Source organism: Mangifera indica, chromosome 2 (assembly GCF_011075055.1).
Source record: "Mangifera indica cultivar Alphonso chromosome 2, CATAS_Mindica_2.1, whole genome shotgun sequence".
NCBI lineage: Eukaryota > Viridiplantae > Streptophyta > Magnoliopsida > Sapindales > Anacardiaceae > Mangifera > Mangifera indica.
In genome coordinates, this window is record NC_058138.1 from 23,154,035 (window position 1) to 23,168,621 (window position 14,587).

At 33.4% G+C, this 14,587-nt stretch overlaps 1 protein-coding gene across 1 annotated transcript; it reads right to left on the reverse strand.

The window, feature by feature from the left end:
* Positions 1 to 618: 618 nt before the first annotated feature.
* LOC123208724 (putative UDP-glucuronate:xylan alpha-glucuronosyltransferase 4) lies at positions 619 to 5,579 on the reverse strand. The gene is made up of 2 exons (XM_044626241.1): positions 4,742 to 5,579; positions 619 to 1,646 (listed from the first exon to the last, which is right to left on the reverse strand). The coding sequence occupies exons 1-2, from the start codon at positions 5,577 to 5,579 to the stop codon at positions 718 to 720; spliced, it is 1,767 nt and encodes a 588-aa protein (XP_044482176.1). The 3' UTR covers positions 619 to 717.
* Positions 5,580 to 14,587: the final 9,008 nt, after the last annotated feature.

Sequence of the window (14,587 nt, forward strand, 5' to 3'; positions counted from 1 at the left end):
CTAAAACAAATAAATGTGACTCAAATTTAAGATATGGTTTTAAAAGTTATCATCATATAATTTGGTGTTAATTTATTTTTAATTTAAAATTATTTAATTATATAATAATATATTATTATTTATATATATAATTTTATTAAAAGATTAAACATATTCATAAATAGTGAGGTGAGCCATTAAAATTCCTCTCACTAAACATAAGACAATAAAAAGATAATATTATATATACTTATTTTAAGTATACAAATAAATATATATTTATATATATTATCATATAATTAAATATTAATTTAAAATTATCTACTAATTTTTATTGATTAAAAAATTGGTAGTAAGTAGGTAAAAATGTATATTACCGATGTACAACTTTTGCAAATCAATTTTGCCGAGTGTTTATAGTTTTTGTTAAGAATTAACGGTAAGGATAAAAAAAAATTACAGCTGTATACATACTATTACAATTAAAGTTCATTCTTTTTCGTTACGGCAAATTACAATTCAGGATTGTTAACAAAACTTCTGCAATGAAAAATACCCAGCTTGAAGCATTTAACAATACTAATATAAATTTCTCTTAAAAAAATAGAAAGGAAATTATGATGAAATAATTTTATGATATTCCCTAAAAATAATTTTTCAAAATTTTAAGTATGATCCCTAACTAAAATATCAAAAAGTACAATGAACATAGTATAGAAATCATTAATGGTGTTTCAATTATTCAACAAGATGGTATTGTCTAGGATCTCTCACTCTGATCTTCCAGTGTCCATCAACCAAACTTGCATTTCTTGCTATCCCTCTCCACTTCTTAATCCTCCAATTCCCGTGCTTTGTTAGTGCACAAAATTTCTTCAACTTCTTGGGCATGGCATCGTAAACTTCCCACCATTTCTTGTGAGCTGAATCGCTCGCAAAAATATGGTGATCCACCTTATCCCAATTACAATCATAATCCTTGTAGCACAGCCATGGCTTCAATCCCAAATAATGAATCGTGTAAAGATTTTCCGGGATTTGATGTTCATCGTTGCCATGCTTGTCAAGCTTAAACACCTTGAGATAATTAATCTTCGAGGGCAATCTATGCCACCATGTAAAAATTTCGTTCAGAAAACCTTGGTCGCCTCCGTTATAGGAAGCCACCTTGAAGCTCTTCAGCATTAACTTCTCAAACATGCACAGAGATGGCTTGATCACCATGATCCCCGAGTTGACAAACGAACGGTCGTTCCCTGCGGCTGATAACTGCGGAAAATAGAAGAACTTATCGATTTTCTTCAAGACAAGAAGATCAGCATCGATAAAAATAACTCTGTCGTATTCAATGAGTTTCCATACGCGAAGCTTGCTGTAGTTCCATTCATTGTAGGAGCCTTTTCTGGAAAACGGGCTGCGAATACGTGAAATTCGCTTCGTCTTCCATCCGGCAGCTCGAAGCCCTTGTAAAGATTTGTCAGTAAACGATTTATCATGAAGAAGAACAAGGTCTGTTGCGGAGTTGCTTTGGATTATGCTTTGTGCCAACACAATTGCTCCACATACGTAATCTTCTGAGGAATGAAGAACTGTTACATAGGCTTCTCTTTCATGGTCTGCTGTGTAATTCAATTCTGGTCGCTGGGAATATCTCCATTCCTCTTTTCCTGCAAATTGAAGAACCAGCGCTCCAATTTCAGAGTGAAGTCAAGATATAACTACTTTTGTAGTGAAAGTGAGCAAGCATAAGCATTAATGAAATTTCTCTTTCCTTTTAAGGGGTGGATTCCATTCGAATCCAAACAAGAGTTGACTCAAATTGAAAATATCCAACTTAAGAGCCGTGAAGAGATTGTTGGAAAAATTATTAGAAAACGTTAGAAAAGAACAAGAAAGGTCGTGAAAAACGATTTCCAACAAATTTTCAGTGACTCCCAATTTGAAACAACAAATTTCAAGTAAAATTCAAGACAACTAGCTCAGATATTTATCTGCTAGAGATTAAGTTTGTTGGGAGTTGAGGAAAATTTTGATGAAAAACTCTACATGAAACAACTTGTAGATTTTGTTGTTAAAGGCCAGATGCGCAAGGTATGCAAATTTCAAAGATCATTATATAATCTAAAATGGTCGTCCAAACATTGGTACTTGAAATTTTATAAGTCTATAATGTCTTATAACTTTAAAATGATTTATCAAAATTATTATATTTATATAAAAAAGTTTTATGACAAATTTACAATTCTATCATTTTATGTAAATGATAAGTTAATAGTTGGAAACAATTTAAAGTATATGATGACTATTAAAGGTTGGTCACCTATAAATTTTAACCTGAAAGATATGAGTATAACAGATTACATATTAGGAATTAAAAATTAAAATGGATTCTTTAAATAGACTTTTAACTCTGTCACAATAATATTATATTCAAAAGATTATAAAATAATTTAATATAGTAAATCACAATTCTGTTGATTTTTCTGTGTCAAAATGTGAATTGTTGAACTAAGGGATATGTCCCAAAAACTTAAAATAAAAGAAGAGAAATATCAAAAGTATCATATTGAAATATCATTAGATGTCTTATGTATACTATGATGTGTAATGTGTACACACCTACACATTTACTTTTTGTTATTGGGCTAATTAGTCGATATCAGTCAAATATTGGAAAAGAGTACTGAAAGATTGTCAAAAGGATACTGATATATCTAAAAGGCATTGTAGATTACTGTTTATGTTATCAAAGATCAAATTTGTGTTTAATTAATTATTCAAATGCCAGTTAGGGAGATAATTTAGACCAACGCAAAATCTACTTTTGGTTATGCATTATTACTCTAAAAGTGCATTATATCATAAAGCAATAAGAAATAGATATGTATAATCTTACCTATAATAGAAGTCAAGTTTATAATTTTCACTGATTGTATAAGAAACTGTTTGGTTAAGAAAATTTTTTGTGAATTTGGGTATACAAGACGATATGATTGGAGCAATAGGTTGTCCATGTTGAGATAATTTTTACAAATGATCTCAAATTTTATAGTAGAACAAACACATCGACACTAGACACAATTTTATAAGAAACATCATTTCCAAGAGGGAAGTATACGTGCAATATATTTCTACACATCGTATGGTTATTGATCCTTTTACCAAACTTTTTTCAAAATACGTATACTTATACATGTTAAATCTCTTAGATTACATAGTTTATAATTGATAAGTTTTTGAACTTATATATTATACTAGTGACACAATGTTGAAAATCATGAATTCAAGTTAATTTTGTTTTGAAATTGCATCCCCAAATTCTCGGTGTCTCATTGCATACACATCGTTTTGTTTGAAAGCTTAATAAAATTATAATGTCCCATAAGTTAGAAATTGACTTACTCACGTGAGCAATAGTCTTTGACGTTGAGAGAGCGTGCAAAGATGAGATATTTCTTGAGAAATATAGCACTAAGAGAGCATAAAAAGAGAGACATATTTCTTGATAAACGAATTTTTAGAGTTGAAATATCACTTTGATGATTAATCAAGATGAAATCATGGATAGATACATTTGATAATGACTAGTTTGGATTCTTTACATCCAAATAACTTTTGAATGTTCAATGTAAGTTCTTAATAAATATAAATACCTATAAGTTTAAAGATGTTTAAGAACTCAAGTAAGGTGTTGGGTGTAGCAACTAAACTAAGATCTGTATAGTGTTGATGTAATGACATTTGTGGAAAATAGACATTGTAGCACATGCTTCATACTATATGTGCATAAACCAATTAAAGTAGTAAGTGAATGAATCCCTACTTCCTCACTATGTAAGACCTTATGAGACTTACCTCATGTTGGTCCCTTTAGACACTTAACTGTTATTTGATATTTATTCTTAGTTTTTGCTATTTAAGCTTGACACCTATAACCACATACAATTCAGTCTATGAAACATGACTTACATATTGCGTGTGTCAATTGGTTGGCCAATTTTATCACTTATATGAGAGAATTGACTTGATCATGAATACATAAAAAAATGACAATATTATTTTGAAAAATTGAAATGAGCTAGTGTTATCGAGTAAGTTTGAAGTACAAAGAGACTCATGATTTATCATATATTTTTCTAGGTTAAAACAATTATGTTATTTCTAACGGATATAGATTAATAAACTCTCAAGTACAGGTTACTCACAAAGTTGCACGACATATTTATAAGAATGAAATATACTATTATATAAGAATTTTGTGTTTAAGAATTTGATTTAAATCTTTCCTTATGTGTGAATAAGAGATATTAAATCAATATCCATTTACAACAGGTCAACGTGACCCGTTTATAATTAACTACCAATTGGCAGAAAGTGGCAGGGAGGCTCATATAAATGTCCTAAAAATACCATTTTCTACCATTAATGAAAAACAAAAGAAAACAGAACGTTTTTCCCTCATCCCAATTTTTTCAGAAAAGATAGAAAAGCCTCCCAATGCCAATTAGACAAAAGGTCTCTCTACAGAATCCAAAAACAAAGTACTATAAGCAATTTTGTTATGGAAATCATTAAATTGGGACGCTGCGGATCATTCAACTACAGATTCGTCAAATCCAGGAATGTCAATTTACATTTTTTGATTTACAAAATTAGGCATATTATTTCCAACAATAAAAATAGCACTGTGATTGCAAGATAGAAAAAACAGTTTGCGTTACAGTGAGCAGCGACAGTACAATTGTTGCAACAGTTGCTGTGCCTGTCCAAAGGTCGTTGAAATACACACTACTCAACTTTGCCTTGGAATGGTTCCAAGGATTTCTATAGTGTGCTTTCAAGTCCCTGGCGATGCTGCAGTAAGAAGATTCTGTCAAAGAAATTTCGTTGCAAATTTTGTTAAATATATTTGCCACAGAAGCATTATCGCCCAAACGGTTCTCAATAATCCCCTTTCCATGAAGCAAATCCACATCTTCTTCAGTTTCAATAAGATAATCCAGAAGTTTAACATAACTGCAAATCCACGGATCGTTTGAGTAGTGAAGCTGCTCTAAAGCCATTATATTTCTGAGCAGAGGCTCCGTGTTGTCATCTACCAGAAGAAATGGTAATTTCAACTCCTTCACTTTGAAGCACGGGATTCTTTGCTTCTGCTCTGCAAGTTTGATGTCAAGTAAGCAGTCTGCAACATCACGACGCTTAAACTCGACTCCTGATCCATACAGCTTTACGGCATTAGGTATCTTTGTAATAGATCCCTTCTGATGGCCTTCTGATGGGTAGTTTTGTAGAAATGCATATCTAACCCAATCCGTGAAATGGAGAACTTTTACTGTCTTGCTAGGTATGCTCCTGATCCATAACTTCCTGAAGAACTCATCACAAAGAAGGTCAAAGGAAGGATATTTATCATGAAGGTTTTCGAAAGCTAACTTACATAATTCGTCTAAGACGAAGTATGGAAGTTGATTTTCCAGTAATGCAATGTCCATAGATATGCCCCTGTACATTATTGGTTTATCTAAAATAAAATCAGTCTCATGCTTGTGTTTCCTCACGAAGAGCTCCAAGATGAAAATAGCATCATATAGAATCATTGTTACAAAATCAGGACTCTCAAGCTTGCAAGACTCGGTATAACAATTACGAATATATTGTTCCTTGCATTTTATATACCTTAAAAAGTCCTGCTTGGTAAGAGATGTTCTCTTCAGAAAATGTATTAAATATGATGCTTTTCGCTTTTCCATTCCAGCTAATTCCTCTTTACCATGATGAAGAGGCCCTATTGAGACTAACTGAGGTGTGTAAGCTTTTTCATTTACCACGCGAAGGATGTTAGGTACCTGATAAATACTACACTAATAAGGTGGATCGGTTCCTCTTATGCTAATTAGCAATTCTCGGCTCTGATCCCCATGATCTTCATCTACGCTTACAGAAGGAGTTATCTCTGAGCTCATTGTCGTGAATATTATGACAAAGACATTAACAATAATTAATAATAAGAAAAAGAAAGAATATTATTAAGTGATGAAGCGATATGTGCACCTGAATTTTTTGATAGAAAGAGATTTCTAGTAATGTGATCAAGAGCCCACAATCCTAATCTCGAATACCCTAGCCCCAAGCCACAGGGATGAGTTACTAATGGTGAATCTCTCCCATCCTCTTTGTTTATTGATAATGTGTTTTCTCTTCCACTTCACCTACTAACATTTTTGTGTGTGTGTACATATATATACATGTCCTTGATAGTATTGATTCCTTTCCTCTGCAAGTTACATTCCCATGATCAAAAGATACAATACCGCTAATTAAGCTAAGAACATATGCCTCATCTTTTGCTTTATCCTGCCATGTCTGAACATGGGATTGCTTATGATAACAATAAAGTAAATAATCACATAGTAAAGTTCATCCAAAACCCAATCAATAAATAATATGTTTATTGAAATACCCAAATTTTGTGTTAAGGGGTAAATTGTGCTCGGTAGAAAGTTTATGTGAAAATTTGTGGGCTTATTGAAAATTGTGTACAAGTATGGGTAAGTGTAAATTTTCCTTTATTTCACTGAATAAAGCATTTAGCTTCTTCTTCAGTACGGGAAAACCTGAAGCAGAGGCGAGAAAAGATAGAAAGAAAAGGAGAGAAAGGGAGAGGAGAAAAGAAAAAATGAAAAAAGAAGAAGAGGAGAAGAAAGAGAAGAAAGAATTTATAGGAAACAAGAGATAGGGTATTCCATTTCATTCAATTTAATTCTAGGGTTAAGCTCACTGTTTAAAATTAAGAATTTCTAAAATTTTAACTATGTTGTTTTAAATTAGTGCAAGTAGGTGAGGAAGAAGAAAGATTCATCAGAAAGATTCATTAGAAATTTCCACACCGACTTTGAGTCTACTCAAATATCTGAGTGGGATACAAAACTTTTAATTATAGCTTTTACTTAAGCAAAATTTATAGTCTTTAATTTAAATACTTAACAAATGATATTATAGATTTTATGAAAATTTCCTTACAAATGATAGAACTTTCACGCATGTTGTTTAATTCAATTATGGTCTAACCATAATTTCTAAATTATTGAGTTAATAATGTTTTATGTAGCTGTAGAGCTCAAGGCTTTAGAGGAGATTGAAATTGTTAAGTGTTAATTGATTTAATATTTTGTATAAATGTAAAGATCAAAGATATTCAATTCAGCTTTACAAGTAATTGAAATTGTTAAGTGTTAATTAATTTGATGTTTTGTGTAATTGTATATCTTAAAGATATTTAATTTTGTTCTTGAGGTGTTTTAAATTGTTAAGTGTTAATTGACTTGACATTGTGTATAGTTGTAGAACTGAAAGATATTTAGTTTAGTTCTATAGAAAAACTAAAATGGCTTAATGTTATTTAAGTTGATGTTTTGTGAGGCTGTAGAGTTGAATGTGATTTAAATTCAGTTTATGGATGATCAAAACTTGTTGAATAAATCATTATTGACGTGTGTGTAGCTAGAGATCGGAAGGAAATCTTAATTCAGTGAATTCAATGATGAATATGACTATATGGTTAATTGTTGTCTAGTTTGATGTTACAGGCGACTGTAGAGTTAAACGTAGTAATTTGGTGTGGTGTGATTGTGGTGGTTGCCTTATGACAATTATTCTAAATTTATATTATGGAGTTATTATGTTATGAATGTAGTATTAAGATATAGTATCATTCAGATATTCTTTGCTAATGCATATGAAGCGAAAAGTTACTTTGCTTGTGTAGTAATTAAACGTCAGGTATAACAAATTTCAATTGTTCTACCTGTACAGTAATTTACGCCAAATATGATAGATTTTAATTGCTCTATCTATATAGTAATTTACGCAAAGTATGACAGATTTTAGTTGTTCCACATGTGTAAAAATTTACGCAAGGTATGATAGATTTCAGGTGTTCTGCCTATATAGTAATTTACACTAGGTATGACAGATTCTAGTTGCTTTACTTGTGCAATATTTTATGCAATGTATGACAGATTTCAGTTGTTCTGTCTATGTAGTCATTTACACTAGATGTGACAGATTCTAGTTATTCTACTTGTGCAATATTTTACACTGTGTATGACAAATTTTAGTGTTCTGTCCTAGCAAGATTACAATATATCGAGTACATCAGTTCTTTCTTACTCTACCTACGTAGGGGGACACCCAGCAAGTTTGACAAATTTCCCCTTTAGAATACTAGTAGAGGTGTACAACTCATGTTATTATTTGATAAGAGATTCATAAATAAATATATAAATTATTGATAATCAGATTTTCTATTTAATTATAATATTCCTTACACATAATTCTGTCACTTGTGCAATGCTTGTTCCATTAAATTAAATTTATAATATTAATTATGCATGGAACCGTTGACAACCCCATTGCTAGTAGTGCTACCATTGAAGGTAGCATGGATGGCACAAAAAAAGGGGGGTGGTGGGATGGTGGGGGTGTGGGGGGTGGCGCGGGGGGGCGGGGGCGCGCAGTATGTCGGCCAAATCAAACTACTATATATATTAGTGCAATCATTTAATTCGCTGGTCGATTTTAATTTGCAAAAGCAATTGCTGGGTTCTTGTAGGGAGCCTCAACCTACAATATTGCTAGTGTGCTTGGCAAGCGTCACATGAAAGGCTTACCATAAATCAGTTACAATAGAAAGTCTGCAAGATTGATAGATAAATAGATGGTTTTTCATACCCAGTTTCAGAAGAATTGAAGTGCATTTTTATGAAGAAAGGTCTTGTCAAGGGAACATAGCCACAATTGTAATGCTAGCTAGCTACAGCTATTTCATTTTTTTTATTTAATTTGTAGCAACTTGGTGAATCAAATTCGTGAAACATCAATTATGTGACAACCACTTGGAGCTAGTGTATGCCAAATGTCAGCTGATTACTTCCACGACAATGACTTAATTTGGAAGTAGGATAGATTCTATTTGAGACAAGTTAAACTCAAATCCACGTTTGATTCAAACAAATTAAATCAAGCTAAAACTTTAATTTCATTGACAATTCTTTAATGATATTATATCAATTTAAATAAATTGTTATAATTTAACTCTGATCGAATTCACATATGAGCTAGGATCAATTATAACGATTTCATGATGGGTGTTGATGATGAGATAACTAGAAGTTTATTCCATGATTGATCATACTCATCTTTGCATGTGTGGACCTCTGCTCCCTGATGATATTTTAAACTATTTTATTGGAAAAAAAATCTAGAAATAGTTTATAACCGTATTAAGTTGTAATTGCAACTTAAAGTTTTTATTTGGAGGTTGTTGTATTATTTTTAGTAAGAATTTTAGTATTTAGTTTAAGTATAATGTTTTCGTTAAATCTTGATTATTAGTAATGAATAATTTATTGTAGTGATGATGGTTCAAATTCTTCTTTAGAAATTTAATATCTTGAGTTGGTTGACATATTAAGAATTGTTATGTGCTCCTCACAAATTTATATTCAAATATTTTAGAAATGTTTTATATATTACCCACTTAGTGAGTTTTCTACTTATCTTTATAGAATTTTTTACCTCTAGGATTGTATCAAACAGTGATTTTGCTCAAGTTTGTATCACAACATAGCATCTTTAATAGATGTCTTATTTTTCATATGTATATATAAATCCTCTAAAAAAGTTATGTAAATATTGAAAGGTCAAAGATTTAACTAAGATTTAACCTCATGATTTTGAAATGGAAATCAAGATGTTTTGTGTGTAATTATGTTAAGGTGAGAGGCCTAAATATAATGTTATAATAAAGTATTATATACATACAGGTGTTGTAGAATATTTTTAAACAGTTTACAGGATTTAGGCCTCCTAAGTCCCATAAGAGTATTAAGATGTTATGAGATTCATTGGTCGGGACGGGTCCTATCATTTATGTACACTAAAATTAACATCTTTAAACCAAAAAACAGTAGGTAATGCTTTGTAACACCTGTTTCGTTATATAATAAAGAATAGGTAGTGGGTAATTAAACTCCACTTACTTGTTCGAAGGCCTTGCTCCATGCACATCACCGTAATGACTTATAATTGTAATAGTCACCAATTCCAATCATTGGTTGCCATTTAAAAAAAAAAAAAGTTCATAAAAAAGCTAACCCAACGGATTATGAAGCTTGTTAAACACTTGGCTGAAAGTTACATGGGAGTGATTGTGACTCCTTTCTTGCCCTTACACGAATCCCAGTAGTCAAGTTAAGAATGTATGTACCTCATCTTTTGCTTTATCTTGCGCTTTAGTTCAGCTTCCTTTGCAGATATCTTCACTAAATCCTTGTCAGTAACCAGATTGTCCAACGTTACTCATAAAAAACATACTGATTTCCCCTGCCGCCAATACCTCTACCAGAAACTCTGCCATGACCACGAAATCGAGGTGGAAATGAAGTTGTACGAAAGATCCATGAACATAGGATCATCAGGGCCGGCTAGCAAAAGCCATCCTCTGCAAGTTCTCTGGAACAAAGTACGGAAGCTGATATTCTATAAACAATAAGTCATAGTATGTAGTATTCGCTATTAGAATAATAAACTTCAATTAATGCAAGATTACACCAACATTTAGATATTGATCGATTTTATAAACTATTAATTAAAATCAATTGCATAGTTTACTTCATAAACGATATGGTTTGCAAGAGCGTTCGCAATGAAATTCCAGCTGCTGTTACAGTGGCCGTGCCTCGCCCAAGGTTCTTGAAGTAGACACTTTTATGTCGCCTTTGTATGGTTCCAAGGGCTGTTGTAGTGTGCCTTCAATTCCATGCTAGTTTTATAATAATACAACTTGCTTCTATGAATTTGCAAGCTAAGTCTGTTAAACAAATTCACTTCAGAAATATTGTCCCCCATACGATTCCTTATAATCCCTTTTCTAGCAAGCAAATCCATGTCTTTTTCCGTATTAATCAGATAATCCATCAGCCTCACGTAATTGCAAACTTGAGTATCCGATGGATAGTGACACTGCTCCAAAGCTATTCTGTTTCGAAGCAAACGTTCAGTCCCATAATCCGCCACAACCAAATGAGGTATTTGCAGTTCATGAACTTCATGATAATTATAAGAAAGACAACTATTTTGGGTTATCAAGAATATTGATCTAAATCTCTTACCGTCTTGTATACATTGTACCCTTTAAATATATACAACAATAAACTATACATAGAAAGTAAAATAGAAAAATTAGGAAAATTACATGATTGTAGGGATTATTGATATGCTATAATTTGTGCAAAGATCAGGGTTGTATTATAGCCTAAATAAGTTGTAATACAGTTGTAGTACAGCTTACACCTCCCCTCAAATTGATGCTAGGTGTCAACAAGCATCAATTTGTCAACCAGATACTTGTGTCGAGCAGATGTCATAGATTTGGTCAGCAAATCTGCAATTTGATCATGAGAAGGCACGTGATGAAGTTGTAGAGTTTGGTCTTGCACAAGTTCACGGATGTAATGGCAATCAACCTCAATATGTTTCGTACGTTCATGGTGAACAGGATTAGTGGCTATGCGAATAGCACTGATGTTATCAGCATAAAGAGAAGTCGGTTGATTAGATGAAACACCAAAATCCAAAAGAAGTCGACGAAGCCAAACAATTTCTGAACTAACTGATGACATGGAGCGATATTCAGCTTCAGTGGAAGATTTAGCAACCCGATCTTGCTTTTTGCACTTCCACGAAATAGGTGTTGACCCCAAGAAGACACACCAACCGGTAGTAGAACGGCGTGTATCAAGACACCCAGCATAATCAACATCAGCAAATGCCACTAGTTCAAGAGAAGAAGTGGAAGGAAAAAATAGACTGCGTCCCAAAGTATCTTTAAGGTACCGAATGATTCGATGAAGGGCTGAGAGATGTAACTTACGAGGTTCAGAAACAAACTGACTCACCACTTGGACAGCATATGAGATGTCGGGTCGAGTGATTGTAAGATATATGAGGCTGCCAACAAGACGTCTGTATAAAGTAGGATTAGGCAATGGTGGACCAGCATCCTTGGTTAATTTCAAATTGAATTCCATTGGGGTAGCACAAGATTGGTTATCAGGAAGATTGGCCAATTTGATTAAATCTGTAGTATACTTTTGTTGACTGAGAGATACCCCATCTTCTGATTGAGAGACTTCCAAACCCAAAAAATAAGTCAATTTCCCAAGATCTTTCATATGGAAGGAGGATTGAAGAAAATGTTTGAGCTTGTTGATACCTTTCTGATCATCACCTGTAATAACCATATCATCAACATATACTAGCAATGCAATGATACCATTAGAGGAATGAGAAAAGAATAATGAGTGATCATTAGAGCTTTGTTGAAAGTCAGCTTGTTTAATTGTAGATGAAAATTTCTCAAACCATGCACGAGGGGCTTGTTTGAGTCCATAAAGAGACTTGCGAAGTTTACACACCAAATTTGGATTAGAGAGTGGGTATCCTGGTGGAGGCTTCATGTACACAGTTTCGTGTAAATCGCCATGCAAGAAAGCATTTTTGACATCCATCTGATGCAAAGGCCATCTTTTGGCAGATGCAATAGCTAAAAGAGTTCTAACTGTGGTCATCTTCGCAACTGGAGAAAACGTCTCTTCATAATCAATACCGTACTCCTGTGTGTAGCCTTGAGCTACTAATCTGGCTTTATACCTGTCAAGAGAACCATCAGGTTTGATTTTAACAGTATAGATCCATTTACTACCAATTAAAGAGACATCAGGTAGTGCGGGAACTAAGTCCCAAGTATGGTTTGTCTCAAGAGCTAAAAGTTCGTCTTCCATGGCACTCTTCCAACATGCATTATCTGTTGCTTGTTTATAGGTAGATGGTATGGAAATGGATTCAAGAGTACTAAGATAAGCAATAGAAGGACCATACCGTTCCGGAGAGTAACCATACCGGTCTGCAGGTTGTCCAAAATTAGAACGGGTTGAGTGACGTGGTTGGTTGGAGGAATGAGAAGGTGTGGCTGATGATTGCAAAGATTGTGGACCTTCAGAATTGTGATCAGGTTGAGGCACTTGCGATATATTCACTGATGAACCTGAAAAATCAGTTTCTAAACCATTCGGAGAATTATTATCAGAAAATAAAGGCAGAAAAGAAATGGCGTTATCAGGAGATAAGGGAGGAGTCACAACAGAAGAGGAAAAATAATACAAATTCTCAAAAAAATTGACATGGCGAGAAATGCGCATTCTTTTTGCTTGAAAATCATAACAAAGATATCCTTTATGTTTGTCACTATAACCAAGAAATACACATTTTGCTGCTTTAGGAGATAATTTTGTGCGTTCATTTGGAGGTAGGAGGACAAAACAAACACAACCAAAGACTCTAAGATAAGAGTACCTAGGGGGTGTCTTAAATAGATAAAACCAAGGTGTGTTATGTTCAAGCACAGGGGTAGGTTGCTGATTGATAAGAAAAACAGCGGTATGAATAGCTTCTACCCAAAAACTATGTGGAACATGTGATTCAAGAAGGAGAGTACGAGCAATTTCAACGACATGACGATTTTTCCTTTCGACAACACCATTCTGTTCTGGGGTATGGGGACACGAGAATTGATGCAAAATTCCTTTTTCTTGAAAAAAATTGGTAAGTTGAGAAGAGCAAAATTCTCCACCAAAATCAGAGCAAAAAATCTTAATGGTTTTGCCAAATTGTGTCTCAACCATATTGATAAAGGCTTTTGCAATATTGGTAAGATCACATTTAGCGCGCAAAAAGAATACCCAAGTAAACCGTGTGTAATGATCTATGAACAAGACAAAATATCTATATCCTAACCTAGACAAAGAAGGTGACGGACCCCATAAATCAGCATGTATTAAATCGAAAGAAGCTTCTACATTAGAAGAACTAGAAGCAAAGGGTAACTTTGCAGCCTTGCCAAGAGAACAACTTTCACAATCTAATTTTAAAAAATCAAAATTAACATTTAACGAAACAGGAAGAACTTTGGACTGAAACATGTTTTTGAGTTTATTTGCATGAGGGTGTCCAAGGCGTCGATGCCAAAGGCACCACTTTTTATTAGCAATCAAAACATTATTTGGAGAAGAAACAGAACAGCAAAATGGAAGAGCAGACTGATTATCCTTATGATTGTGAGAGGTTGGATCATTCAGGTTCAAGTGAAACAATCGTCCTTGTTTATGCCCCTTCCCGATCACCTTCCCAGTTTGAAGGTCCTGTATAGAACAACCAGAAGATGAAAAATTAACTGAACAATTTTGATCAACCAATTGACCAACAGAAATTAAATTCGCAGCTAAATTTGGGACATAAAAAGAGTGAGAAAGAGGAAGAGATTTGTTTAAAGAAAGTGTTCCAAGTCCTTTGATAGGTAGTTTTTCTCCATTAGCAGTAATAACAAAATTATTTGGTGGATATGGTTGAAGTTTTGAAAAATGACGTGTATGGTTGGACATGTGATTAAAGGCTGCAGAGTCAAGGAACCAAGGAGCTAATTGGTTTGTTTTACCTGATAAACCAGCAGCAGAGAAAGCAGATGTAATGGCACCTGGTAAGACAGTTT

What these genes read in the sequence shown, in the direction of transcription:
- LOC123208724 (XM_044626241.1), bottom strand. Translation starts at nt 5,579, where the DNA reads ATGATTCTATATGATGCTATTTTCATCTTGGAGCTCTTCGTGAGGAAA. An exon ending in TTTCAACGACCTTTGGACAG is followed by an intron (nt 1,647 to 4,741) that starts GCACAGCAACTG and finishes TTCAATTTGCAG; the next exon opens with GAAAAGAGGAATGGAGATAT.